This window comes from Hylaeus volcanicus, unplaced genomic scaffold (genome assembly GCF_026283585.1).
Source record: "Hylaeus volcanicus isolate JK05 unplaced genomic scaffold, UHH_iyHylVolc1.0_haploid 12221, whole genome shotgun sequence".
Classification (NCBI taxonomy): Eukaryota; Metazoa; Arthropoda; class Insecta; order Hymenoptera; family Colletidae; genus Hylaeus; species Hylaeus volcanicus.
In genome coordinates this window covers 408340-433708 of record NW_026533163.1, presented here as the reverse complement: position 1 = coordinate 433708, position 25369 = coordinate 408340, and the positions used below count along the sequence as shown (strand labels likewise).

At 32.5% G+C, this 25369-nt stretch overlaps 7 protein-coding genes across 28 annotated transcripts in view; all 7 read right to left on the bottom strand.

The window, feature by feature from the left end:
- Positions 1–1712: 1712 nt before the first annotated feature.
- On the bottom strand, positions 1713–3380 carry LOC128883558 (ER membrane protein complex subunit 2-like). Its single transcript, XM_054136078.1, has 10 exons — positions 3235–3380; positions 3107–3186; positions 2980–3044; positions 2784–2927; positions 2681–2719; positions 2592–2629; positions 2452–2523; positions 2310–2391; positions 2109–2210; positions 1713–2058 (listed from the first exon to the last, which is right to left on the bottom strand). The coding sequence occupies exons 1-10, from the start codon at positions 3336–3338 to the stop codon at positions 1858–1860; spliced, it is 927 nt and encodes a 308-aa protein (XP_053992053.1). The 5' UTR covers positions 3339–3380; the 3' UTR covers positions 1713–1857.
- A 50-nt stretch (positions 3381–3430) lies between these two features.
- On the bottom strand, positions 3431–4924 carry LOC128883559 (V-type proton ATPase subunit D-like). The gene is made up of 6 exons (XM_054136079.1): positions 4786–4924; positions 4344–4461; positions 4089–4284; positions 3935–4038; positions 3814–3879; positions 3431–3740 (listed from the first exon to the last, which is right to left on the bottom strand). Exons 1-6 carry the CDS (start codon positions 4821–4823, stop codon positions 3525–3527), a joined length of 738 nt encoding a protein of 245 aa, XP_053992054.1. The 5' UTR covers positions 4824–4924; the 3' UTR covers positions 3431–3524.
- Positions 4925–4970: 46 nt separating this feature from the next.
- LOC128883131 (uncharacterized) lies at positions 4971–7601 on the bottom strand. Of its 12 annotated transcripts, none has more exons than XM_054135138.1 (15): positions 7398–7601; positions 7322–7341; positions 7210–7260; positions 7082–7165; positions 6972–7010; positions 6806–6897; positions 6672–6744; positions 6525–6628; positions 6318–6476; positions 6144–6254; positions 6051–6100; positions 5802–5966; positions 5695–5743; positions 5571–5628; positions 4973–5166 (listed from the first exon to the last, which is right to left on the bottom strand). In XM_054135138.1, the coding sequence occupies exons 1-15, from the start codon at positions 7559–7561 to the stop codon at positions 5138–5140; spliced, it is 1248 nt and encodes a 415-aa protein (XP_053991113.1). In that variant the 5' UTR covers positions 7562–7601; the 3' UTR covers positions 4973–5137. The 12 variants fall into 12 exon arrangements, 11 of the variants coding, with proteins under 11 accessions (XP_053991121.1, XP_053991113.1, XP_053991114.1 ...); XM_054135139.1 differs by having other exon boundaries at positions 4977–5166; positions 5802–5986; positions 6051–6254; positions 7398–7434; positions 7479–7571; XR_008458747.1 differs by adding an exon at positions 5251–5504 and having other exon boundaries at positions 5020–5166; positions 5802–5986; positions 6051–6254.
- Positions 7602–7708: 107 nt separating this feature from the next.
- On the bottom strand, positions 7709–10284 carry LOC128883403 (uncharacterized). 6 transcript variants are annotated; one of them, XM_054135721.1, is made up of 12 exons: positions 9778–10284; positions 9514–9710; positions 9407–9460; positions 9162–9359; positions 9034–9115; positions 8832–8990; positions 8664–8722; positions 8338–8605; positions 8188–8285; positions 8021–8125; positions 7897–7970; positions 7709–7847 (listed from the first exon to the last, which is right to left on the bottom strand). In XM_054135721.1, exons 1-11 carry the CDS (start codon positions 10282–10284, stop codon positions 7907–7909), a joined length of 1791 nt encoding a protein of 596 aa, XP_053991696.1. In that variant the 3' UTR covers positions 7709–7847; positions 7897–7906. The 6 variants fall into 6 exon arrangements, with proteins under 6 accessions (XP_053991696.1, XP_053991701.1, XP_053991699.1 ...); XM_054135723.1 differs by having other exon boundaries at positions 7761–7970; positions 9778–10034; positions 10083–10284; XM_054135720.1 differs by having other exon boundaries at positions 7761–7970.
- A 1010-nt stretch (positions 10285–11294) lies between these two features.
- LOC128883402 (uncharacterized) lies at positions 11295–18265 on the bottom strand. Of its 6 annotated transcripts, none has more exons than XM_054135714.1 (23): positions 17224–18265; positions 16910–17176; positions 16584–16832; positions 16097–16523; positions 15927–16039; positions 15279–15515; positions 15076–15224; positions 14762–15020; positions 14569–14703; positions 14411–14512; positions 14288–14346; positions 14079–14229; positions 13454–14024; positions 13187–13398; positions 12939–13085; positions 12761–12873; positions 12627–12708; positions 12216–12542; positions 12012–12146; positions 11820–11939; positions 11619–11770; positions 11480–11533; positions 11295–11435 (listed from the first exon to the last, which is right to left on the bottom strand). In XM_054135714.1, the coding sequence occupies exons 1-23, from the start codon at positions 18136–18138 to the stop codon at positions 11348–11350; spliced, it is 5064 nt and encodes a 1687-aa protein (XP_053991689.1). In that variant the 5' UTR covers positions 18139–18265; the 3' UTR covers positions 11295–11347. The 6 variants fall into 6 exon arrangements, 5 of the variants coding, with proteins under 5 accessions (XP_053991689.1, XP_053991691.1, XP_053991692.1 ...); XM_054135716.1 differs by having other exon boundaries at positions 11619–11701; XM_054135717.1 differs by having other exon boundaries at positions 11350–11435; positions 11480–11559.
- A 198-nt stretch (positions 18266–18463) lies between these two features.
- Positions 18464–21024, bottom strand: LOC128883404 (uncharacterized). The gene is made up of 8 exons (XM_054135727.1): positions 20109–21024; positions 19944–20063; positions 19736–19881; positions 19599–19680; positions 19316–19546; positions 19129–19263; positions 18922–19074; positions 18464–18879 (listed from the first exon to the last, which is right to left on the bottom strand). The coding sequence occupies exons 1-8, from the start codon at positions 20436–20438 to the stop codon at positions 18754–18756; spliced, it is 1323 nt and encodes a 440-aa protein (XP_053991702.1). The 5' UTR covers positions 20439–21024; the 3' UTR covers positions 18464–18753.
- Positions 21025–21158: 134 nt separating this feature from the next.
- LOC128883401 (uncharacterized) overlaps positions 21159–25369 on the bottom strand; it is an 11234-nt gene continuing 7023 nt past the window's right edge. Inside the window, exons 13-18 of the mRNA XM_054135713.1 lie at positions 24169–24866; positions 23571–24099; positions 23337–23521; positions 22560–23278; positions 21700–22493; positions 21159–21638 (exon numbers count right to left, since the gene is read on the bottom strand). Of these exons, the coding sequence (XP_053991688.1) occupies positions 21507–21638; positions 21700–22493; positions 22560–23278; positions 23337–23521; positions 23571–24099; positions 24169–24866 (3057 nt within the window). The 3' untranslated portion in view covers positions 21159–21506. The remainder of the gene's footprint in view (positions 21639–21699; positions 22494–22559; positions 23279–23336; positions 23522–23570; positions 24100–24168; positions 24867–25369) is intronic.

The window sequence follows — 25369 nt, the reverse complement described above, 5'->3', positions numbered from 1 at the left end:
GCAAAGAAGGAAAGGCCTGCTCACCAAAGAAGGAAAGGCGTGCCCACTTGAGTAGGATTGATGCAGTATACCAAAGCCGCGCCTCCTTCATGGCAATGTGGCACTATGCAAAAAGTTGCTACAAGTTGGATGATGAATTGACCGGTTATTGAAGAAATGTCGTTGTTACGAAAGCAGTATTTAGGACGTATTCTCTTTGCATAAAAACATTCATAATAGTCATTTTGTGCTTTATGTTTTGTAAACAATGAGTTTATAACAAAAGGACATTGTACTATTGATTTGTCTTACAGAGTTGAAAAGAAAATCAATACGTCGTTTAATGGGACGTTAAGGAAATCACAAATAGTTTCGTTATAGCGAATTTCCTATGAGTTTCTTGAGACAGTTGATCAGCAAGATAAAAGAACGACAAAAAATCTGTCACAATGTAGAAACATCTGTTTTACTCTTCACGTCCATTTAATTTTTTTTTTTCTTCTAAATAAATTTGTATTTGAAAGTATAAAAGATGCTTTTTGTACCAGCTGTTTACAATTTTTATAGCAGTGCTGTTGACCCTGCAGTAATTTATAGAAACAATCTACATATGTTTAAGTTGTTTTTTTGGTGTAGTTGAGAAAACGTACAAGAACTAATTACTAGTTTTGTAAGGTAGGCATTTATTGATAAAGGACTTATACTGAAAGCGTTTTATAGCGTTATCGTGTAACTTTTTTTCCTTCTTAATAAAAAAAGTTGCAACGTTTACTATTATTATTTTATTATAACGAGAATTAATCTAAACTTTCATTTATAAAATATCTGTTTTAAAGCAAAAATTCAATGACAAAAAACATCCATGTCGAGTTATTGTTTTTTAAAAATATATTTTAAAAAACGCAATAGCTTTTGATTTTTTTTCCGTATGCTTTTGTTTAAATAATACGACGGTGCATCGAGTATACTACTCTTTATGTTCTTTCCTTCTGCCAAAATGATAAAGTATTTAAACAGTTTTCCGAATTCGGGATTGAAAGGGTGGTGTGAACACAGTATAAATTATAAGCATTTCATTTTTTTTTGATTTAACTTTTCGGTTTGTTAAGCTACAATAGGGGTTATTTTTGTCATAAAATACCATGAAGCGTCGATCAACATGAAAAAAATCTTGCTTTATAACACACTGATCAAATTTGCTCAAAAAACAAGAGAAAATTCTTACCTGCCATGCACAATTTTTTTTTCAAATTTAAATCCCTCGTGTTAAGATTGATGACAACATAGGATTGACTGGTTGTTCACAAAAATGTGTTCCAATGATGAATTTTCATTTCTTTAGACCTTCATTAAAATAGACTATTGAAGCAAAATAAATCAATGAGGTGTGGTGAGTGAGTGTTGTGCAAAAAAGACGTCTAAAAAATTCTAAAAAAAAAATTAACTTTCCTGATGTGTTACGCTATAAAAATTGCGTTTCAAAAAACCCAATTGTTTGGACTATTGCGTGCTAAATGTAATGTAAAATTTGGTTGGTAACAAACTCCAACGAATGCTTTCTTTTCGTCTTGTTCAACATATTTCTTACTGTACATGGAATCTTTTGTACAGTGTACGACTTACCACTTCAGTCAAAATAATCCATGTATTAAAAAAAAAACCCACATAATTGTAGACTTTAAAGAACACTTAATGTTTAACATTTTCTAAAGAAAACGAAATGGAAAATAGAAACGTTACCATTCACTTTAAAAAAATTCTGTAACAAAAATTGGATCAACCTATTAATTCATTTTCTCACTTTTTGTATAATAGCTTTATGAAAAATGTAACGCCAATAAAAGTGATTTCAAAAATAACACTTCTTAATACAATTCGTTAGTTACTAATATCGCATAAAACATCAAGACACACGTGATTCCATTTTTCACAACGATCGTTAAACTGTGTCAATAGTTGCACTTGATAAAGATGCTTCAAGGTTTTGACGCAACATGCTTGCGCTTCTTGCAAATGACTTTTTTGTTTTTTACTGACATTTTTGGAGTAAGACGGATCATTCAATAGAGTATGAATTGTCTGAGACGACATTAGAAATAGAGTACAAAACAAGTGTTACAGTGGCTTACCCACACAACACCCCAAAGACCTCTTATTTGGTCTGGTTGTTGTTGTAAAGCTATAAAGTAGTACCGAAGTCCATTATCATATTGTTTTATTGACACGGATAACTAAACCATTCAAACAAAACATTCAATTCATCGTCAAGTCAATTGAATCTTTTCTATGGGTGCTTTAAAAAATTGTTACAAAGTTAACATATAGTATACCTCGGCTACAGTTAGAGACGTCAGAATGTTAGTTGCATTATTTAATAAAGCTTCTTCGTAACAAAAGATAGCTTGAGGATAACTACATCACAAAATGAAATTTCCTATATTTTAATTAAAATTAAAAAAAAAAAAGAAATACCATGATTGATAAATATATAATTGAGCTAATAAAATCCAAGCGTCAACATCCTGAGAAAATTCAAGCAAGTGCCTAAAGCATACAGTGCGGTAACAAGCCAACTTATTAGCACAAGTCCGCAGAAATACTCAGTAGATTACTCTAGAAGTAAATTGATTGTCGAAGAGGCATTATGATTCTATAAAAATAAATATTAAATGATGTGTACAAAAAAAAATTGTGTTTTGACCATAGAAAAATAATACATGATAGCTTGTTTACGTAAAACCTATACATTCGAATTAACAAATTGTCATTAAACACACAAGAATTTTTTTTTGAAAAGTGCCTACAAAATCTGTTTTATTTTTTTCCACGACATTGATGAACGTTTCTAACGTTTCTGGTTTCTTTTCACGTAAGCATTCAATTGTCAATTTTAATAAAGCAACTCGATTGGAAGCCGGAAATTGTGTTTCAAGTGCTTTTAAACAAAACTAAAGCATGAAAAAAAAATTATCAACCATTCAAACCTAAATCAATCATTACATGAGACCAATCATTTAATCCAACAATCGCTGTTAGATGGGCTATTCGTTCATAAACTCTCCATTCTATAGTACAAAGAATATGTTTATTGTACGTTAGAGTAGAAAAAAAAAAAATAACGACATACTATTGAATCCTAAATAACCTTTCTCTTGTTGATCTTTTTCAATTAATTCAAGCCCTTCTTTAATGGCGATTTCAATATTTCTACCGAATTTTTATGATTTCAAATAACTTTATGTGCTCATTCTCTACCCCGTTAACGAAGTTACTAAAAAATCATTGATCCCATGTCCTGTACTTTTTAAATGCGAATCATTCTGATTTAAAATACACTTTGAAAAATAGCCTAAGCCCATTGTATTTAAACCACTAGTTTCTAAGGCGACAATGCCGTATTAGTTTATGTGCAATTTAGTTTAAAATACAGCACAGCTAATCAGATAATTGACTGTGAGTCAAGTCACAGAAGATTTAAAGCTTTAATCTTTTTCAAGTGTGCATGTTTATCAAAATGAATTTGTATTCAATTAATTTTTTATCTATTAAAAAATAATATCCTCATCTTTGTCATCTAAAATAGAGATCGGCATTTCGTGCTTAGCGTTACCCGTCAGTGTTAATTGTTTTTGATGTTCTGCCTCAGCTTTACGTTTCTTTTTTTCTTGTATTTTTTTTAATCGAAAAAATTCTTCACGTTCCATTTCATCCAATTCTCGAGTAATATATGTTATACCTGCGTCAATACGAGGTAAAACAACCTATTACAAAACAAAATAATTTTAAAAAGACTAATGTAAAAGAAAGAATAGTATTGTAGAAATTTATACTTACACTATTTAATGCATTGACACGTCGATTCGTCATTTTTATTTCTTCATCAAGACTTAAAAAAGATGTCTTTAAAAAACAAGATGTTTTTATTTTTATTGAAACCAATTTTATATGAATTCACCTGTAAAGATGCTAAACGAATCAAAGCATTCAAAGCTTCAACATAACGGTCCCTTGCTGCTTTAATGACTTGACCTCCAGAAACACAACCAATATTTCCCATCACTAAAAGACAATTTAATTGTATTGAAGCAATTATAAGAAAAATTAATAACCATCTAGGCTAGGATCTCTTGTTATTGTAAAAATAGGAAGCTTAACACTAGCAACATTATCTTCTCGTAACAAAAGAGTAACAGATGGTTGCTTCACATTCTCTATAATTTTTGTTCGGAAGTCCCCAGCTGCGTACGTCGCTTTCGCAGACGCAAACGCAGCATTTCGAAGATCATCTCCCATTTCACGCTTTGTCTGAAAGCACAACATGAAACAAATAAAATTGATGCACGTAACGTAGCTGACTTGTTAACCTGAATGATTTCTTTAATAATATTTCGAAAACGAACAGACAAAGCATCACTTTTTTTTTTCAGCAAAGAATGCCCCTGAGCAGCTCCTTTACGCCGATTCGTATAATACTGCAGTGTCCTACATAAAAAGAGAACTATAAGTAGATGTTTACAATTTTAATACCTTTTCTTTTGATACACTTATATAAAGTAAGTACAATTTCAAAAAAAATTTAGAGCATTTCAAATTTGTATTCTAGTCGAGAAACAACATAATGTCTTTTCGTAAGTTATTCATTTAATTTTTTTTTTATTTCACAAAAAAAAGAACATTTTTTTAGTTTAATAATAAAAATTATGGGTTTTACAAAAAAAACGAGAGTAACGACTTTTTCACAAAAAAACCCAAAAAAAAAATGAATTAGATTCGAATTTTTTCGTGATATATCAACTGAAAACTTACATACGGTTAGGTACCGGAGGCGCATTAATTGATGCCATTTTTGTTTTGCACTCTTCACTTTTCAAATAAATATAAAACACGTTCACTGTCGTATAAGTAGGTAACTTCCTGTTAATTCATGGACCAGCCACACAATGTCACACTTCCAAACACACAAAAAATAAATTTCTATTTTAAGATAAAAACTGACATACTTTTCTGTTTTCTCTTTTCGTAAAAAGAAATAAAAATTTTCAACTTGTATAAAAATAAAAACATTTTTTTTTTTTAAGGAATAAACAAAAAAAAAATTTTCAGAATGCTATATTGGTGTAATGATCGTGTAATAAAATTCTATCGCCCGAGAATCCGATTATGTAAAATGTTTGGTCATTATCGAACCTATTCACCAAAAACAAACTCTATTAAATCAAAGGGAATACTATGAGTCATATAATGAAAGCTTATAACACAAACGCGTCTGACTTTATCAATGCTCTTTCATTCTGTGGTAACGTTGACACAGCTTCAACTATGACAGGAATATTTTTTACGCCGGCCAAAGGCCTGTTGAATACATATTTCTTTGTAACATTAGATTCAGTGTAACAAAATTTAAAATAAATAGAATTCATGCTAAAAAGAAAAGGTGTCTTGAGTGTTTTTTGTTATTCTTTTCCTTTTTTTCCTATTGTATTTTTTGCTGACAGTTTTCTAGGAATAAGTAAACATTGAACGAGCTATAGAATTGAAAAAATGGGTTGCTGTTAACATAATATTTTCTTTCACATATAAAAATTTTTTACCTGGAGTCGCTGTCATTGTATAAGGTAAATGTTTCTGTTGTATTGCAGTGTTAAACATCTAAATACAGCAACAAAAAGAAACCTTTAAATGTTACCATCTTGCAAATCAATCGAGCTTTTTTACCGTTACTAAGAGTAGAAGTACAACAAGGCTTATGTACCGTATATCTGTACTGTGTTGACATGAAAAAGGTTTAAGACAAATGCTACAAGAGTTTGATGATGACTTACAATATACCACACACAGGATGAAAAAAAAGTGAAGGAGAAAGTGGAATTTGAAGTGTACCAATACTACCGTCAATAGTTGGAACATAATGCAAAAGTTTAGGGCGGTAAAATGATAAATTGAAAAGAAATACGAAGCAACTGAGAGTTACATAAGACGTGAAAATGCTGATGACGCATGAATAAACCTTAGATATAGACAATTCACGGAAATAGTACAAATCTTTTTACTTGTTGATTATACTAACATACCACCGATGATTTAGTAGTTTTATTGCACAAGTTCGCAAATAAGAAGATAGCTGATGTTACCATGATTAATAAATAAAAGAAATTAACCATCACCTCATGACTTGAGTAAAATGTTAACAACAAATTTTTATTGATAAATACAGAAACCAAGCATAACAGTAAACTGTAGATTATGTTGAAAAGAATAAAGGCACTCATAAAAACCTAATGGAAATAACATTAACATAAAAATGTTATAGCTGACAAATCAAAAGAATAAATTATTACATTGACTATCCAACCAAAGGAATGATTCTGGAATGATAAAGATAAATTTTTAAAGGGAAGTCTTATAGGTGTTGTGGAAAAGTTGGTCAGTATAATAACAATAATTAGAGACAAGCTTATGAACGTATATGGGTAAAATGGCAAAAGGGAAGAAAGAGTCTAATATGAATACCAAAGTTAGCTTTCAGATAGGAAAAAGAAACATACAATGTTAGTTAGAGTAAAGGTAGAAAAAGCTGTACAAAAAAATAAATACCATTTCCATTTTGTTAATCCTAAAATACTAAAGTATCCGGATAAACTGATAAAGACTAAAAAAAAGGGTAGAGAAATTTAAAGTAAATCTATGATTACTTAAACAGTTGAACGCTTGATAAAAAATAAGAGGAATGGATGAAATTTCTCGTTTAAGTACATATATCCAAACCTATTTAAAAAGCAACAAGAAATAGTAACAATCTTTTCAGTTTTCTTTTTCAAATTAATACTTGATTACTATCCTGTGGTAACAAATGATAAACCTGATTTTCCGAAATTAAATTCAAATTCTCGGAGGATTTTTTGTTTTTTTGTTTTAAATCTAAAAAAGAAATAATTTTCACTTGGCACTTTAGCATTTGAATGACAAGTAATAAAAATAAATTTGGAATGTACTTGTTTCTATAAACGATGTTGGCGAAACCGAAAATTTTCCTAAAAAGTAAATTTGAAATAAGTAGATCTCACACATGCTTTTTAATAATGTAACACAAGCGACATTGTACTTTTGTGTACTGTGCGGAATTCGCTGGGATGTCTATAACTACGGATCGACGGAGTAGATGGAAAACTAATGCGGTCTGCCTTTTCTATCATACATTTTATAACATAAAGCTTTTGTTTCAATGAGTACTTTGAATTGACGAAATGTTATCATCATCTGATAAATTGAGCGAATCAACTTCTGCACGCAAAAGGAAGGAGGCCAAATAGAAACAGTTTTTTTTTTGTCGTATAAAAAATACCTTCAACTCCAGATAAAAAACTTTATACAGAACAAAAAACTGAGTTAATCAATAAACTTGAATTTTTGACACGTACGGTGGTATTGTATTTGTGAAAATTGTACCTTCATAAGCTGCAAGCACATATGAAAGATTCAGTGCTCGAGAAGGTCTATACCATTGTATGACATCATCAGTACACGTGGAGGAATAAAAATTAAATAATGTCAAGAAAGAATAAATGCAAAAAGTTAAGTGCATTGTATAATACAATAATAGAAAACTTCTATTTAAGTAATTCGACTACCGTCTTTGTATTTTGTGAAAGGGAAACGTTCAATTGTATTAATTCATTACTTTTTTTTTATGTAATTTTTTTTAATAAATAAATGACAAGTTTCAACACCCGTCCAGTTTTCTTTATTAACAAACAATTTTCATTTTAAAAATAATAATTAATTTGAACATACTTTTTTCATGAAAAAAAAAGTTTATTTCGCATTTTTGGAATATGGGTGAACACAATACTTAGTTTAAAACAAATATACTAGTGAATCAAAATTTGATAGTATTTTTAAGTTGATTTGTAAATTTACCGTGTATACTCTATCCTGGTTTATTCGTTTGTTGACAGAGTGATGCTCCGATGGCTCCTAAGCTAGGTGCAAGTCTGAGAAATCTATATATGGTTTGTTATTTTTAGAAGCAATTTAAACGAACCGAGAAAAATTGATTTGGCATGCCCCGGACGACCAGAAATCGACGCAATGTTGTACAGATGAAAGATATCCAGGCATGTCTAAATAGTAGCCAACAAGTAAAATTCTTGAAAAAAAAAAACATCAAAAATCTTTTTGGAAGATGGAGTGTTTGATAATAATGATTACCTACTACATCCGTATACAACCGAATTGAAATACGCTAATTGAGCTACGTTATAGGTTGTCATTGTGCAAATGGAGCGAGCTATGTCCGCTTCGAAAATCTTGATAATGTCAAAGTTTCTTTTTCTTTTAAAAAAGTTGTGTATAACCTACATCGTAATCTAGACGTTGATGCTTCACTGTACTTATTATGCTTGAAGAGTCGTCTTGTTTTTTGTCTTTTTCATTTACGGTAGGGCAGCTGGATAAGGGAGTCGCTGTTGGCGAATGGGAAGATGTCGGAGAACACATGTCAACCGTCATTTGATTGAGTAGTATGCCGGCTGCAGCAGCTGCAGTTTCCAAAGTCGCATTCCTTTCCCACCGCCGTATACCACAACAGCAGCATAACGGATCCGAACAATAAGACAAATCAGTACAGCTACATTGAAAATAACGATAAATAGTACTCGATTTTTCTGGAACCGCCAAATGAGTACTCAGTATTGATTGGTTTGCACTGTAAAGAGCTCGGTACGGATTGGTTTAAACTAGGCACCTGGGCAATTGTGTATAACTTGTTGCTAGCTGATTAAACGAATAGAAAGACTCACTAACAAGATAATTTGAAATGTCATATTTTAAAATTTATAATAAGATGTTTTACCATGGTTATGGGGAGCTTGGGTCCAGCGAATGGTTCCGTTTTTAAATGGAAGTATTTTCTTATTGAATTTATTAAGATTTTGTAGTTTTCCACATGTCGACGCTATTGTAGTTCCCTTTAAACCAGCAGCTGTATAATCTCCTCCATATATATCTGAAATCTAAAAAAAAAAAAATTGTTTTTCACTTTTAACGCTAACATACAAGCAAATCTATAGAGGAATTGTCCCCAGATTGTGCCATCAAAAAAGCATCTAAAGGTGAATGTATATTTTTACAAAGAAGCCTAATTATTCCTATAAAGTTATTAGAAAAATGCAAAAAAAAATTACCGAAGTAAGCCCATTAAAGTAGCTCCACCGATCGTTGAGCCACCAACACGGATGCTATTATTATGTCCAGTCACCAAATGGAAACTGACACCAGCTTTGAGATTAACTAAAAGATACGGATAAAAGTTATCGAAATCTGCTTTCTTTAAAGGTCTAAATAAAAAAATAAATCCCCCCACCCCACGTAGGCAGTGCCCTCTCAAGAAACGTATTAGAATTGTAATGATCACAGTGTGAAAACTTACACAGCACCATATTGGTTTAGCTCAGAAAGAATTGAGTTTAACGGTTTATACGTTCTAGTGAACACATATAAGTGTGCTAAGGAGTGTTTTTTAGAAGAAAAAGATACTTGGCATAGCGAAATAAAGAACCAGGAACATGGCAAGCTAAAAATTCAATAGCTTTCAGTACACAATTAATTTCTCGCTGATAGTGGATACAAAAGGATCCTTGCGGAAGGATTGAAAACAGCATATTTTCGAAGTCTTTTGCACGAGAACCTGTAAGATTAAGTTCTCGACAATGTTTCGATACAAAAGGTTTCGCCTAGGCAAAAAGAATGAAAGTTGTTGGACGTGTTTTGTTTAGTTCCAATAAAAATAATAAAACATACAGAGTGTAAAGCAGTTTGAAGGTCCCCCCAACAAATCACACAACAAATAACTTTTCCTAAAGAAGAATTTGGTGTTAAATAACAAAACGATTTCGGAATGCTCCATAAAGGACAGGATTTCAAGAATTGATGAATTAGTTGTTCTTGTTCCCATGCAGTGTGATGCTCTTTATTTTGATAAGGACACTTCTCAGAAAAAGGTATGGATGGTTTATAATTACATGTACATACAAATGGCTTTTCGTATGTAGTAGAGACTATTTTGGGTTTAATTAAACAAGAAGAAGAATACACTGTTAAATCACCTGGTTCATAACATGAGGAGTTATTACTAAAAATTTTATTCTCTGCGTCGCATTCAAATTCTTCTTTTTCATTACAACACACCCAAGCCAGACGAATTAATGTTCCACTAGCATCAACTCCAATACCGTTTCCCATAATCTTTTTTAGGGTATTTTTCCTAACCTTAACATAAAATACCCTTCTCTCCAGATACATGTACATGCTTCACTGGTTCAGCAAATTTCGTAAACCCTTCATGTAATCATAAATTCAGATCTTCATCTCTTAAAACGTCTGCGTGAAATTAAAAAAAAAAACTCTCGCTTTACATTTCTCTCAATTAATTTGGTGGCTATTGATAAGAATGGATACTGTTTTCAAATATTGTCTTAAAGTCATAGTACTTTTTCTGTTTAACATTAAGCGATTAAATCAATAGTGTGGTGAACAATGTGGATGCGGTGCAAGTGTGTGCTGAATGGAACAATTCTATAAGTAAATCTTGTCTAAAGAAATTAATCCTCTTCTAAGAAATTCATTGTTTTATGACAAGCAAAATAAAAAGGACATAAAATAAAGTTATATCATTGAAAAGCATTTGTTTGTAGTTAAATTTTTGGTTGAACAAATAAAATAAAGTATTGACTAGTCGTCTTTGAATTGAGTCCTACTAGAACATGAAAAATAGATTGTTTCAAAGAAGTTTCTAATAAAGTTGCTAAGAACTAGAACTCACCATGATGAGGCTTTTATTGTTTAAAGTTCTTGTTATAAGGAAACTATGCTTTCTAAATGTCAAATGAATTTGTAAAAATAAAATATTATGACATTCTTGTTCACATAATTGTTACTTATGGGGTTTTAGAAAAATGATTAAAGTTTTAATAAAAAAAAGGGATTTGAGTCAATCATATAAATTTATAATCTTGAAAGCTGTAAATTGAAAGTTTTGTCTATATTGGAATGGAATGGAAATCTCTAAAATACAGTGTATTTCGTTTATAACAGCGTTAGCTTTGGTATTGCAAAGTATAATTGGTTAGAATTGTGACATATCGATAGATGGCTAGCGTTTGTAGTAAGAAAACAATGGTTTTATTGTTTTTTTATATAAAAATAGCTTAAAAGTTACTGGTGCACGCAATGCGGATGAATGTCATGATAGAAAAAAATCAAGTCGCAGTGAATCTTTCATTTAATGAATGACATTCGTATGATCTTGCAAGCATGCGTTACGTAGAAAGCGAAAACTTTTTCATGATATATACCACGAAACAACAAATGTTTACGTTTTTAGGAATTTAGTTTTCGAACTTTTGACGGAAATATGCATTAAAAAATTGAGAAGGTTGGCGACTTGGAATATCAAGACTCTAAGGAAAAACAAATGTCATGTAGCAAGTAACAGTAGAATTACTTTTTTCCAAAACACTTTGTCGAGAAAGGGGGAAGGTTAGTTAGGTTAGTTAATCTAATGAACGAATTCTCCATAAAAAACTTTGTACATTTTTTTCAATCGTGTCATAGTGTAAATAGGTTTGAAGTGGTAATCTTACTCATTATCTGTGATTTCAAAATGATCCAACTCAGTATTGTTTCCATTCAACACTTGAAAAAGCTGTATGGTCCATCCCTTTTTCTGATGATACGTAAACGTTACTGTGTAATGCGATCCTTCTTTTGGCACAATAGTGCACTGAACGACTACCTTTTATTGAAAAGGAATAAGTGTAAAACGTTACATCAAGTCAACCTACCATAAATTGTAGCAATTCGTGGAGTCCTAATGTAACGGAAGGTGATGAATTTTCCTCATCAGCGGATTCAGGAGAGCATAAAACTCGTAAAGAATCAATAAAAGGTGTTATATTACTTTTCTAAGTATAGCCCCCCCCCCAGAAAAAAAACATATTAATAAACATGTGAAGGAAGGATAATGACAAGAAGACCTGCAATCGTTCCCTCATCTCTGGTTCAATATAAAGTGTATTGATGTATTGACTTGTTTCCTGTAAGCCAGCAGTATATTCCTGGGTTTCCATTCGAAAACGGCGCTCCGTTTCACTTATAACATCTTCATGATTCTATATGTACATGACAGAAAATTTTAAACACTGATTTGCTTGGAGACAATGCGTTGACGAACGCTCAACTTGAACAAGCGTTAAATACATATGATGCCGATAGCGTTTTTTAATTCCTTCAGCCATCCATTTGCATATTTCCACAAGTGACACTGCTTGGTCGTCGAAATCCTCACAATGCTTAGCCGCTTTTCCTAACATTTGTGCCGTCATGAAATCAGGAGGTTGTTGGCGAGTATAAAATTCTTGTAAGACAAAAAATTCTTCTCCAAGTTTGCTCCAACATTGTGCTGAAATAGTTGGCGTGGCTTTTAATGAATTTTCAATCACAGATCGGGGATCCAAAGGATCACTTGGTACATAACGATGAACAAGAGACATCACAGTATATCCATCCTGTAGTTGTACACGCAACAAGAAAAAGTACCTCCGTTTTTTTCAAATGCGACTCTAAAGATATACAGAACGCTGAAAACTTACACGCGTAGCAGCTTGTTGTCGTGGAGCTAATTTTTGTGGTACGGGAACTCCAGTTAAACCGTCAAAAACAACATTTCCTTCACTAAGAAAGCTACTCTTTGCAAGGCAATATAAAATAAAATGAAATAACTAACGTTAGAAGAAACCGTCGATTAATCACAATATTATGATGGTAGGTATTCTCTTCTAATATTTTAATCATTTCCTTATCGAAAACTTGAGTCGAATCATGAGATATTTCTTTCAGCTAAAACGCAATAAAAAGTACAACGTAGATCACAGATTTCAAAAATTCCAATTAATTTTCTTAACTAATTCGCTAACAGGGTCATACACGGATAATTGAAGATGGGCTTCATAACGTTTTAGTAAATTCATAAAATTTGCTAAAATATCATTACGCAGGATTATGGTATAGGGAGATCTAGTAAAATGCATGAGGAAGAGAGAAAGTGTATTCTGGAGGAGAAAAAAAAACTAAACATTCACGAATCTTATTTCAAACGACAAGGTTCACAAAAAAACATAAAATAAAGCAAATTTTGAACAAAAACAATAACCTCAGCACGAATGTATTCATCCACGGTAAAGGAAAGTGTTTGTATCAAAATAGTGACGCTTTTCAAGTAAATACTTTGAAATATTTCACGAAATAAATGGTTATATGTGAATTCACATAAATTATTTTGAAAAGCTGAATTAATGAAAACGGATAATGTACGAAAATTGACTTCCGCAAATTTAGATTGAAATTTTTGTAAACAATACATTTCTTGAAAACGAAACAAACTTTGTCAAAAAAAAACAATCATTAACATGTTACTTACGGTTAAACTCGAAGGGCTCTATAAAAAAACGACATACAATACCCTGTAAAAGTAATCGCACAAGAGGATAATATAGGCTGTATTGTTGTTGTGCTCTTCGACCACTATACGCATCAAAAGAAAAATTACGATCCACTATAACATTATAAGCATGTTTCATTAAAGCACTGATTCCTAAAGGAAGGGTCAACAACGAAGACAAAGTTGACAAAACAGAATAAATTCCATCTAAAGAACGTTGAAACAAGATTTTTATTTTTTCTTGTTGATTGTTGCATTCGGGAACGAATTCAGTTAGCATTTGTTCATCCATAACAAGGCAAGTATCATTTAATTGATCCAAGGCCTCGGCTAGACTCCCCTCGAAACTGGGATCAACAAAAAAGCGACCAAAATCTGAGTTATAACATGTTTTCAAGGCATAGGCGCTAGCAAGTTGCACGAAATTAGAATTTTCTGAGCAAAATAAACGTAGCAAATCGGGTGCTACATTGACTTCCTCAGTACAAATCGCTGCACATAAAGAAAGAAATACTGCATTAATATGTCGATCTTCTATATTCCAATACACCTACACACATACTTTTTTTTAGAACAATGTTTAAATGGTAGTAAATAATATTACTTGTTTGACAATTTTTATAAGAATATCCCTTTCAAAATCTTGTTTAATACAACGAGACAAATAGACGAGGTAAGAGGGTTGAAGGACTAAATAATTCATCAATTGTTGAATGATAGGTAGCTTTTGTATCATAAAAGTCGGTGTTTGCATTCTATTAATTCACATTAAAAGTTTTCGTTGCTCAACTTGAATTGCGACTAAGCTCTTACGAATTTTTAACTAGCCCTTTCGATGTTTCACAAGGAAGATTAATGAGTACGCGTGTTAACTGTAAAGAAAAATAAAAAAACGGAACGCGTGTTCTAAATATCTGTAGTAAAAGATTAAAATACTTTACGCTTTACAAAGTACTCCATAGAACACATCATTTTTTCTTGTTCCGAAATTTTTAAAATGGTAGAAAAATGATGTCCTAAGATTTTAATTAAATCGTCCTAAACATTAAAAACAAACCAGTTTTAAATTGTATCTCAAGTTCATTTAAACATACTTCGCGTAACGCAAGTTCTTGTGAAGTACAAAAATGAGGTTCTTTCTTTAATAATTTTTGAGCTCTGGATAAAAGCGAACTATCCTTTGAAAAATCAAGACTTTCGATAAAAGACATGGTTTCTGCTACGAATGGCTAGAAAAGAATAAACATGATAAAATCGCAATGTTGAAGAAGAGGGATTTCAAATTACATCAATGAAAGTTATTGTATTTTCAACATTGCACATAGTATGCACAGAGTTGGTGCCTTGACCATGAAGACTAGAATTCGCATAAGACGCAAGAGCCATGTTATCGATAGGTGGTAGGCTTTGTAATGTTTTCTTTGGCCCTGCAACAGATCGCCAATTGCTTAAGACAGCTTCTGGATGAAAAAAGTATTTTTTTTTAGTTAGGCCTATACCAAGGCATCCTGAATTATTATTTCCCCATGCGTACACTTCGTTAGTGCTATCGAATAAAAAAGACATTAAGATTTCAGACACTTTAAAGAGTCTAAGAATACCATAAGTTAGCGATTGTATGATTGGGTCCAGTAGCAATGAAATCAACGGCATTTGGTAAATTGTGTAAGACTTCAGGTGATGTAATAAAACTAGAGTTTTTGTTTTCGCAACAAAGTTGATAATTTTTATTATCCCCCCACACCCAAACCTAACACAAAAGTGTGGATTCCATTGATAGAAATGTTTCGGCTTAGCCTCCTACCTGGCCGGAACACATCACTGCGAGTGTATGATTGTTGCATACTACTATCATTTTACATTGAGGGAGGCCCTCTTGGCTATCAAGCTTTGTAAAAAGTTGCGGTAACAAATAATTTTCGTTTGAACATAAAGCTTCACCACGTCCCCAAGCATATATTAAACCATCGGAGGTTAATCCTAGAGAGTGAAAAGCTCCTGCTTGAACGCTAACAATAACAATGTCATCGGGTAAAGAAACCTACAAATATTACGTCATATATTATACGTTTTTATTAAACACAATCAAAAGAATTGTTGTTTTTACAGTTTTGTGAAGTAGAACATTTCACTAAAAAAAATTTAATGTTTTAGTTTTTTGTTTTTTTACTAAGAGAAAAACATGATAAGTTCTGGTGAAGTAATTGTGTAAGGTTTTTCATTGTTGAAGTGTAAAGTGAAACGTTAACATTTATTACAAAGAAAAGAAATTTTTTTAAAGAACACGGTAAAGAAAATTGTAAAGTCCTCAAAGAAAAAGTCAAAATTAACAAAAAATTAAGTTCAAGAATAATAACAAGAAAAGAATTATTTATTTTAAAAAGATGATAGAGCACCCTATGTCAACTTTAAATTTTTTTTTAATTTCGACATGGAATGTTTTTTTTTTTACCTCAACGGGAATGGAAGAATTTGCAGACGATCCAATGCCTAACCGACCATAATAGCCGGCTCCCCACGCAAAAACTTTTCCATCGGGAGAGCAAGCGAGCATATGGTTTACACCTGAACAAATAAAAAAATTCTAAGGAAGAGGATTCAATACTACACCGCGAAAATTACCACATGACACCATTGAAATTGGAACTGATAATTTTACTTTTTTTGGTGAAAGACACGAACCAGAAGAAAATCCTTCGTGCCCTAATTTACCCGTTTCACAGCTTCCCCAGGTCCACAAATCCCCCGCTTCGGTGAAAATTTGCATATTATTACTAAAATTGTCTTCTATAGTGTTCGAATTGGGAGACGATAAACAAGCGCTATAATCTTCTCCACCAAAAACATCGAAAACACACGTCATATGTAACACTCCAGTTGGAACACTTGCATCCACAACTCTTCCAAGTCCTAATTGGCCACAATCTCCGGAACCCCAAACGTACAGTTCTCCTCGTATGTTAGACGCCAATGAATGATATTTTCCACAAGCAATGCGACGGATCGGATCTTTGAATGCTTCCAACAAATTTGGTTCATAAACTATTTCCTATTGCAGCCAAAACGATAATAGATTGTATCGAAAATAAGATAATACATGTTTTATTACCTCAAGTAGAGCGTCCCCCAGTCCTAATTGGCCATAACTGTTACTACCCCACACCCACACATCACCTTGAATTAAAAGAACCATTGTGTGCGCCTCCCCACAAGAAATGGTTTGAATTTTTTTCGAATTCATAGCTTCCAAGTATAATGGATGAGTATTTTTACTTTTCTGCAGATCGTCTAAGAACCATTCTTTTAAATCATCAAGATACGCTTTATTTCGTAAATGAGCAACATGTTTCGGAAACGGCTTTTTTAGCAATGAGTCCCGTTTATATCAAACAAAACATAAGACTGGGAACCCATTACCAAATGAAAATGTCTTACTTGATTAGCGTCGTCACCGTGACCTAAACGCGACTGACCTCCGACACCCCAACAAAACACATCACCGAGTTGTGTAAGAGCGATAGTATGATAGGTACCAACTGCAATATTACAAACGGAAATTAAACCAGAATGATTAACTGCTTTGGGAATCAAAACAGAAGAATTTTCGCCTTCCGAGACAAGACCAATAGCTAAAGAGGAACCCCAACTGAATAATTTACCATCACGAGATACCGCCATCGTATGAAACGTTCCACATGCAACCTGTACAAGAAAAGCATTAGAGGGATTTCAAAACATTCATGTATTACTTGAACAATGGATTGTCCACCAAATGATTCTATTTTGCGAGGTATATGCATATCCGTATCATCCCCATGACCTAAGCGACCATAACTACCAGCACCCCAGGTATAAACTATGCCCACTTTATCTATTGATGCACTATGAGCTTCGCCAGCTGAAACAAACACGATTTCCCGATCACACGACGCTTCGATTAGTGTGGGAACAATAACTGAACGAAGATGACCTAGTCCTAATCGACCATTTCCAGGGTGACCCCATGAATAACATCTTCCGTCATTGGTGCAAGCTAGAGAATGTTTGCCACCAGCAGAACAATGAACAACGAACGATTTATTGTTTCCCACTGTGATTTGAACAGGACAAGTCACATCTTTCGTATTACCAGTGCCTAAATTGCCATATTGACCTACGCCCCAAGCGAAAAGTTCACCATGTTGTGAAATGGCAAGAGAGTGATCACTCCCACAAGATATTCGAATGATTTTCTCTTTATTAGGAAAACCAACACGAATGGGTTTATATGTGAACCACGAATCATGTTCTTCTGTTTCAATACTTTTATCTGTTTTAAAAAAACCGAGTCTTCCATTATTTCCCAATCCACATGAGTACACGCGACCTCCGGAATGATTCACGGATTTTATTAGAATCATTGTATGATTGAGTCCACATGCTACCTGAAAAACGTGATTTTTGGAAAAGTAAGGTATGGGTGTCGGATAATGTCGCTCTGGTACATCAGGACCTAAGGCTAAAACGTTATTATAATTTCGACCCCATCCATAAAGCTGAGGTGCCTCTCGACGCTTCCCAACGACAATACTATGATACAATCCACACCCAGCTCGAGTGATTGTGAAAGGACTAAATGTGAACTTCTTTTTTCTCTCTTTGCTTAAACCAGTCCATTCCGTCATTTCACTTGTTTTTTGGATAGACTACAAAAACTATTACAGAAAACATTACTTTAAACAACTACTGGAACAATGAAACCACCAATGTGATTATGTGAAAGCCACCAATTGTCTTTGTACTCGTGAAGACCAAATGCAATGATTTCTGTTGACGCAGGATGGCGCAGCGCCCCTAAAAAAAAATTCTCCTAACAGAATATGTATTTTTCGGCCTCTCTTTCTCAAAAAAAAACGAACTACTGCTTAACCATTCTTTTTGACACTGTAGTTTTGAGACTAGAATCTTCTAATAACGTTTCATATTGTCAACAAGTTAACGTGATGACTTCTATAGTAGGAAGTTCTTACAAAGCCATTTTTTTAATGAAGAATTCGTTCACATATATTTATAACCATGTAGTTATCTAATATGTTTTCAAAAGAAAAAACGTGTTAACTAAGTCAATGGTAGTGGCCATTGACTAGAACTAGGTACCTATATTACTGGCATTAACGAAAAACAAAGGGTTAATAAAAAACGTCATCATGAAACTTTTGTATAGAACTAGAATAAATGTGTGAACCGGTAATGTTAAAATTAAAAATATAGTGCTGGAATTATTTTCAAAAAATAGTTCCTCATACAATGCTCGTAGCAGTATCTTCAGTATCAGCTTTAACCTGCACATCTTTTTTTTCTTCTGTGTCATGTGCACGAGGCGGATTTTTCATCATTTCGGTAATGCATTTCACCATAGATACATCCTGAAATAAAAATAAAAAAAAAAAAAGGGTTTTTTTTAATACCTCGCATGAATCATCTTCGCGAACAATAAAAAAACATTTTGTCGGTTTGCTATCAGGTGTTGATGGGACGTCCTGTCTTAAGTCGACCTTAATACTCTTAATTTGATGAAGCTTTTTAGCGGCATTAGGGTGATAATTGAGAATCGCTCGAATCTTTAACATGCAATAAATTATGGTTTCTTTTGTAATACTGGATGTATGACTTACAACAGTGAAAGCTTGAGGTTTAAGACATTCACCCAAGGGAGACGTATCAAGAAGTTCTTTATAACACTTTCGGAGATGTTCCACGTTTTCGAAACGAGTTCCACCTAAACTGAGAGGTGTCGAAGCGATTGAAGCCTATGGATAGAGTAGTTGAAAAGGAGAAGAGGAAAATAAAAGAAAAAATTACTTTCAATTTTTGTAAATCTTTAACTCTATCACGAACAAGTCCTTTTGGAACATGATTTGCAAGAATTTCGGATACAAGATTAAGATCGTGTACAAGCCCAACGGCCACGGTTTGTCCATTCACATCAATAGTTTTGAGCTCAGAAAAAAATTCAACATCATTTGGGAACGGACGGCATACTGCGTAGGCTTCACCATTTGGAGTAACTTTGGAAACATGTTTGAGTTTTGTCTAAAAAACCAAAAAAAAAATATTGGTCAAACGAGAAAATAAAGTAGATGACCTCTTTTAACTTTTCTTGTAGAGCCTTTTTAACAGGAAGCCAATTGACATCTTTTGGTATATTTTGAATTTTTAAGAAGCAGCTATTATAAGACAACATAGCAGTAAGACGCGAATTTCAACTAAGAAGATACAAACCCAAGTTGATGAATATTTTGAACACTTGTAGGGCAGCCTTGAGCTTTTTTACATTGTTGGTTCTTCGAAAAATCATTTTTTCTATTAGAAACAACATCAGGATCTAAAGAGGGCACAGGTGACGTTCGACGAATCCAAAGATTGTTCTGATCAAAGCAAATTTCTTTTCTAAACAAAATGACGGAACACAAAACACTTAGCGTGTTACCTTTTCATCAAGTTTTGTATCTAAATCAGAAGTGACAAGAGCTTCCTCAATATTTTCCTGTGTAGCATTGAGCTTCATTATTTTCCGACAACTCAAAATATATTTGACGGCAAGCCAATTCTATAAAAATATTTTTGTTTTCATTATAACAAAATTTTTTTTTACTTCTTGATTTTCCGTAAGTTTTGTATTGAAAAAATAATCACGACGTAAGTTGTCATCAGAAAAGTAATACTCTATTTGGTTTTTAAGGGCTAATAGAAGCTCCTTCTCTGTCAGTGGGTTTCGATTTTCATCTTGAACATTTTGTTCAACATTCTCCGTTCGCGATTTTTTGTTTTCCGCGAATTCTGAAGAAGATTCAACAAGTCGTTTCTTGTTGTGTAAAAATGTGTTGGATGGAGGTGCTTCATCATTGGATGCATTATTTCCCATTTCACTCGCATCTTGCATTTCTTTGGCACTCAATGCTTGATTTTCAGTTGAATTATCCATAATAAGCTTATGACTTAATTCTAGAAATCAAATGAATGTCATACTAAAGAATTCCTTAAATTAAATCAGCTTTCCTAGGTGTTCCCTCCTTAATTAGGACTGTAGTCTGCTGTATTTGGGTCACAACGTTGGGACTGGAATTGGATAAGTTTGATCACGAGAGCGGTTTACTAGAGAAAAACTCACAAAGCACTTTGTGAAGAATAAAAATGTCGTATAAAAGATTCTTAATCTTTTGCATCTATACTTTTTGTTTTAAAAAATGGGATGTGTTTTTTTTTTTAGATTTCACCAGTACAAAAAAATATTTTAACAAGGTTTAAGTTGATCTTCGTCTAAAATAACGCTTTACTTGCCGTATGTGTGTTTATGATAAAGAGAAAAAGCGTCGCTTTTTTTTTTATTTTTGCGAATCCCCCGCAAAAAAAAGGCGTTAGTAAAAGATGGTATTTTTTAATACAGAAAGTGTCACAATAAAGGAAGCATTCATACTTTTTTTCATTTAACGCTATGAGAAGACTATGCATACAAACTAACATACACGTTTGACTTTAAACAGTTAACTGCTTTTTTTTCTTTTAATAATTCTTGTACGAATGGTTAGAATATTATGTATAATAGGAGACACCGTAGTTTATTAAAAAAAGGAAAAGTATGTTTTTTTAATACCATTGCACGATTTTTAGCACCGAATCTCGTAATTGTCGAGAGCAGCAAGTAGACATTTCAACGGTTAAAGTTTACGTGGAGTTTTAATTTTTGGCTACTTGATAGTATAAGAGTGTTTTTTATTGTTTTCACAAAATGTGTTACTCTTAATGAACTTGTTTAGGAAAAGAAAAATCAATTGTTTTTTGCTAAAGGAAAGAATGGGGCTGTTTTATTTTAACAGTAAGATGAGTTTGAAGGATGACGTCAGTTATTGTTTTTGAAAAAACAACATGTTATTCTTTTTTTTCTCATGTTTGTATCCATGTGAAAGAAATTCATGTTTTCATATAAGTTTTAAGTTTGGAATGTCGGCAGTAGGTAGAAGGATGCATTTTTTGAACAAGGAGAAAAAATACATTAAAGGCTTCTGCGTCTTTTGTTTTTCTTTTTCTGGTGATGTCGTATTTTCCTTAAAGCTGCTTTTTGAGGATCTAATGCTTTAAGACGTTTTAATGTTACTTTTCTTTCATGTCGACGTTTTCCAACAATCTGCGAGAAACATTTCGAAAAAAAATTATTCATATTCTATTTTGAAAAAAAAATTTTTTACCTTTTGTATTTTTTGTAATGAATTAAAAAAGATTAAGGACATATTTTTTTGATCCATAAACATTTCCATTTGTTGCATGGTTGCGTCACCAAAATTTGCCACAAGACCAGTGAGAGATTTCGGAAAGTCATGGTACTTTGTTTGAGCAGCTACCGCAACTTCATTGATATCGAATGTTTTTAAAAGTGGAAAATGGTTTTTATGACGTAATAAAGACGAACAAATATAGACAGCTTCAAGTATTGACTCGAATATGCTTTTCGTACTAGGGAACGAGAAGACTTGATACGGTAATTGTGTTACAATTCCTTTTAATAAAGATAAAGATAAACAAATTCGAACAACGTGGGATTGTATTTTCCCAGTTCCATATTTTATTGACCACATTAATTTTCCTATTGTCCAACGTATTTTAGAAATGTTTAGTACTTGAACAACATGTTGTTCATTAATTTCCAAAGAAACAGATACATTTTTTTTTAAAAAGGTGTCTACTGAAGGTTCCATTTCAGTAGCACATTGAAGTAAAGATTCTGAAACGTTTTCGGCAGCATTTAAAATCGTTTCATTCTCTAACGCGGTTTCACACAAATCGTCCTGCGACTCAACATCTTTTTCACAAAGCGCAGGACAGTTTTGTTCTTCTAAACTCGACAAAGTCATGGTCATGTTTGCATTACTCTCATTATTTTGGCAACAAGACACTGTTTCAATCACCTCTTTCGGGTGACTGCATGAACGTCTTGGTTCGTTTTCCTTCAATTGATGCTTTTTCAAGGCATTTTTTTCAGTATCTTGAACGTGACAAAAATACAAAAAACTTAAATGAAATCAAAGAGAAAAGACCAAGATTGTGTTACCTAAAGCAATCAAATCATTGCAAGTGTGGTTTTTTTTTGTTTCAATGTCGTTGAAAGAATAGGACGTTGTGAAGAGCGCAACACACAAAGTTGTAATACCGCAAACAAGAGTTTCACAAAAAAGACCTAATTGCTCGGCTTGCGCATCTTGAGACCAATTCACATAATTCCACAGTAAAACTGATAATGGACTGACATGAGTTATGACTTCTGAGTTTTTCCTTTTAGTTATGCTACACAATTCCGTTAGTAATTCGGAAGAGAAAAGAAACGATGATTCATGTGCTTTTAAAAAGTCAGTGCGTTGAATCACCATTGTTATCAGGCGCAACACTCCTATACGAATCCACACATGACTATGCGTTGAACAGGACGTTACACAAAAAACCCAAAGTTTTTGAAACGTTTCAGACGAAGAATTGCCTTTAAGCAACTCATACAAACAGCTTGTATGCAACCAAAGGAAGTGTTCAAAAAAACGTAAAAATGTAAAACACAATTTCCAATCTTCTTGTGAATCAAGTGATTGTTCTTTTAGAATTGGATTTGGAGTCGTTTGAAACCAGGAAGGAAAAAAAAAAGTTAAAACTCTCAAAGTAGGCTCCAAATAAATGGATAGATGCTGTAAAGCTAAATGTGTTGTGACACACGTTACAGCAACTTGTAAATACTCCATAAAGACACAAGATAAAATCTTGTTATTATTTGAGCAAAGCGCACTAGGAATTTTACAAAAAAAAAGATAAAGTGCTATCAAAATTGAGAATTGTTTCTTACCTATCGACGATACGTGTTAACTCTACTGGGAAAGTTTTAGGAAACCCTGTTTGAATAATTTTTTTTAAAACAGCTTTCACCACAAAGCGTGTTTCATAATGCTCTTCTTTTGTCAAGCGTAAGAGTAATGCTAAGGTTAAGGGAGACGTGAATTGTGAATTCAGTGTATGTGGGGATAAACGATTCTGTTTTCAAATGAAATAATGGATGCTTTGTGAAAAACGAAAAACGTACAACCAAATTATAAAGGGTTGAAAGCACTGCTTGGCGGCTTTGGTACAAATGATGATTAAGATTCGAGACGAGAAAATTGATACGTTTTTTTTGAATACGCTCCGCCATAGGATAATTTAATAAAAAATCAACATACACACTACTGCATAAATTGATTAATTTTGTAACTCCCGCTGTCGACTGAACTAAAATTATTCCTACTTCATCAACACACTGATAAATTAAAGCACAATTTTCAGGTTCTTGTAACACATTGTTTTTGTCCCGTAATAACAGAATATGTTTAAATAATTGAAGAGCTGGAATGCGTGTTCGAGTGTCTTCTAATGCTACTCGAATTTGAGATAAAAGTACCGAATGAAACGTTCTAGCTCCACTTTTCGAATCGGCTTTAACTGCACGTAAAAACCATTGAGAACTCGATGTCTGTGTTAACAAAGCTGCCATTAATCGAACACATATGAAGGATGTGGTTCGTATTGACTCTAAACTTGTTTTTGTTGTACTCTGGCCCATTTCCTTGAAAATTCTAATTAAAAACACGTGTGCACGCACTGTCATCAAAAAAATGTTTTTTTTTCTCTTTCGAAAAGCTTACTTTAAAATAACAAACGAAATTGCAGCACCATTTTTATCCACATCTATACATTGAAGGTAAATAAGTTTAAGTAAAATTTTGGCCGAGAACAAAAGTAAACGCATATCGTATCCACAGAAACATCGAACGACATTTTTATTGCATAATTTAATACAATACACAAAGTCAGCTTGTGGCATGACTTTATTGAGCAAAGAAGACTCTTTATTTGGTTTCAAACTGCAGGATACATTGCTGGAACACGTTTCACGCATCATTCGAATCAATTCATCGTCTTTATCAATGTGTTGAATAACAAGAAAATATAATCGAAGTCCTGCTAAAGCGAAAATACCACTACATGTTTTTATATCAATTGGTCTAGAATATGCATAAGATTGTTCCGCACTGTGACCTGTTGCAGCTCCAGGCTGAATGAACAAAGTATTTTTCCCACGTCGTTGCGTGCACATTGTTGCTCCTTGGTCTTTTTCAATTTCTTTTTCAAATTGGTTTGAAAGAAATCTTTTTATAAAAGAAGAATGACAGGAAAGGAGTAATTGTGAAACTTTTTTTGTGTTTGCCAATTTCCCATTGTTTTTTGTTGAAGACATTGTAAGATGATTGTTTATTGAATTGTATAAATACAGAAAATTAAAAACGATTTTTATTTTATTTTCTCGTGAAAATGACACATTTGCATTCATTCCAAAAATTATCTAAAAAAGAATATAAAGAAGAATATAAACAAGGATATAAAAAAGAATATAAACAAGAATATAAACATGAATATAACCAAAAATATACACAAGAATACAAACAAGAATCTAAAAAAGAATATAAAAAAGAATATAAAAAAGAATTCAAAAAAGAATCTAAAGAAGAATATAAAGAAGAATCTAAAAAAGAATTTTAAGAAAGAATATACACAAGAATATAAACAATAATGTAAAAATGAATCTAAACAAGAATCTAAAAAAATACAAAAAGGAATATAAAAGAGAATCTTAAGAAGAACCTAAAGAAGAATCTAAAGAAGAATCTAAAAAAGAATCTAAAAAAAATATAAAAAGGAGTATAAACAAGAATCTAAAAAAGAATATAAACAAGAATTTAAAAAAGAATATACACAGGAATATAAACAAGAATATAAAAAAGAATCTAAAAAAGAATATAAACAAGAATTTAAAAAAGAATATACACAAGAATATAAACAAGAATA

Bases quoted from the DNA above. Each gene is read 5' to 3' on its own strand.
- LOC128883558 (XM_054136078.1), bottom strand. From the start codon at position 3,338: ATGGGCTTAGGCTATTTTTCAAAGTGTATTTTAAATCAGAATGATTCG. The intron at 3,187-3,234 runs GTAGAGAATGAG...AAAATTCGGTAG, and splicing joins TTAGTAACTTCGTTAACGGG to AAATATTGAAATCGCCATTA. The intron at 2,059-2,108 runs GTAAGCCACTGT...ATGTCGTCTCAG, and splicing joins GTCTTTGGGGTGTTGTGTGG to ACAATTCATACTCTATTGAA.
- LOC128883559 (XM_054136079.1), bottom strand. From the start codon at position 4,823: ATGGCATCAATTAATGCGCCTCCGGTACCTAACCGTAT. The intron at 4,462-4,785 runs GTAAGTTTTCAG...CTTTTTATGTAG, and splicing joins CCTCCGGTACCTAACCGTAT to GACACTGCAGTATTATACGA. The intron at 3,741-3,813 runs GTAAGTATAAAT...GTTTTGTAATAG, and splicing joins GTGTCAATGCATTAAATAGT to GTTGTTTTACCTCGTATTGA.
- LOC128883131 (XM_054135135.1), bottom strand. From the start codon at position 7,561: ATGCACTTAACTTTTTGCATTTATTCTTTCTTGACATTATTTAATTTT. The intron at 7,011-7,081 runs GTACAATGTCGC...TTTACTTTTTAG, and splicing joins ATTCCGCACAGTACACAAAA to GAAAATTTTCGGTTTCGCCA. The intron at 5,987-6,050 runs GTATGTTAGTAT...TCTATATCTAAG, and splicing joins AAACTACTAAATCATCGGTG to GTTTATTCATGCGTCATCAG.
- LOC128883403 (XM_054135721.1), bottom strand. From the start codon at position 10,284: ATGTACATGTATCTGGAGAGAAGGGTATTTTATGTTAAGGTTAGGAAA. The intron at 8,991-9,033 runs GTATGTTAGCGT...TTTTTTTTTTAG, and splicing joins ATTCCTCTATAGATTTGCTT to ATTTCAGATATATATGGAGG. The intron at 8,723-8,831 runs GGTAAAACATCT...ACAATTGCCCAG, and splicing joins CCCAAGCTCCCCATAACCAT to GTGCCTAGTTTAAACCAATC.
- LOC128883402 (XM_054135714.1), bottom strand. From the start codon at position 18,138: ATGACGGAATGGACTGGTTTAAGCAAAGAGAGAAAAAAGAAGTTCACA. The intron at 16,524-16,583 runs GTAATAAAACAT...TGGCTGCAATAG, and splicing joins TGGGGGACGCTCTACTTGAG to GAAATAGTTTATGAACCAAA. The intron at 12,709-12,760 runs GTTAGTTATTTC...TAGCTTTCTTAG, and splicing joins AATCGACGGTTTCTTCTAAC to TGAAGGAAATGTTGTTTTTG.
- LOC128883404 (XM_054135727.1), bottom strand. From the start codon at position 20,438: ATGGATAATTCAACTGAAAATCAAGCATTGAGTGCCAAAGAAATGCAA. The intron at 19,882-19,943 runs GTAACACGCTAA...TGCTTTGATCAG, and splicing joins ATACAAAACTTGATGAAAAG to AACAATCTTTGGATTCGTCG. The intron at 18,880-18,921 runs GTATTAAAAAAA...TTTTTATTTCAG, and splicing joins GCGAAGATGATTCATGCGAG to GATGTATCTATGGTGAAATG.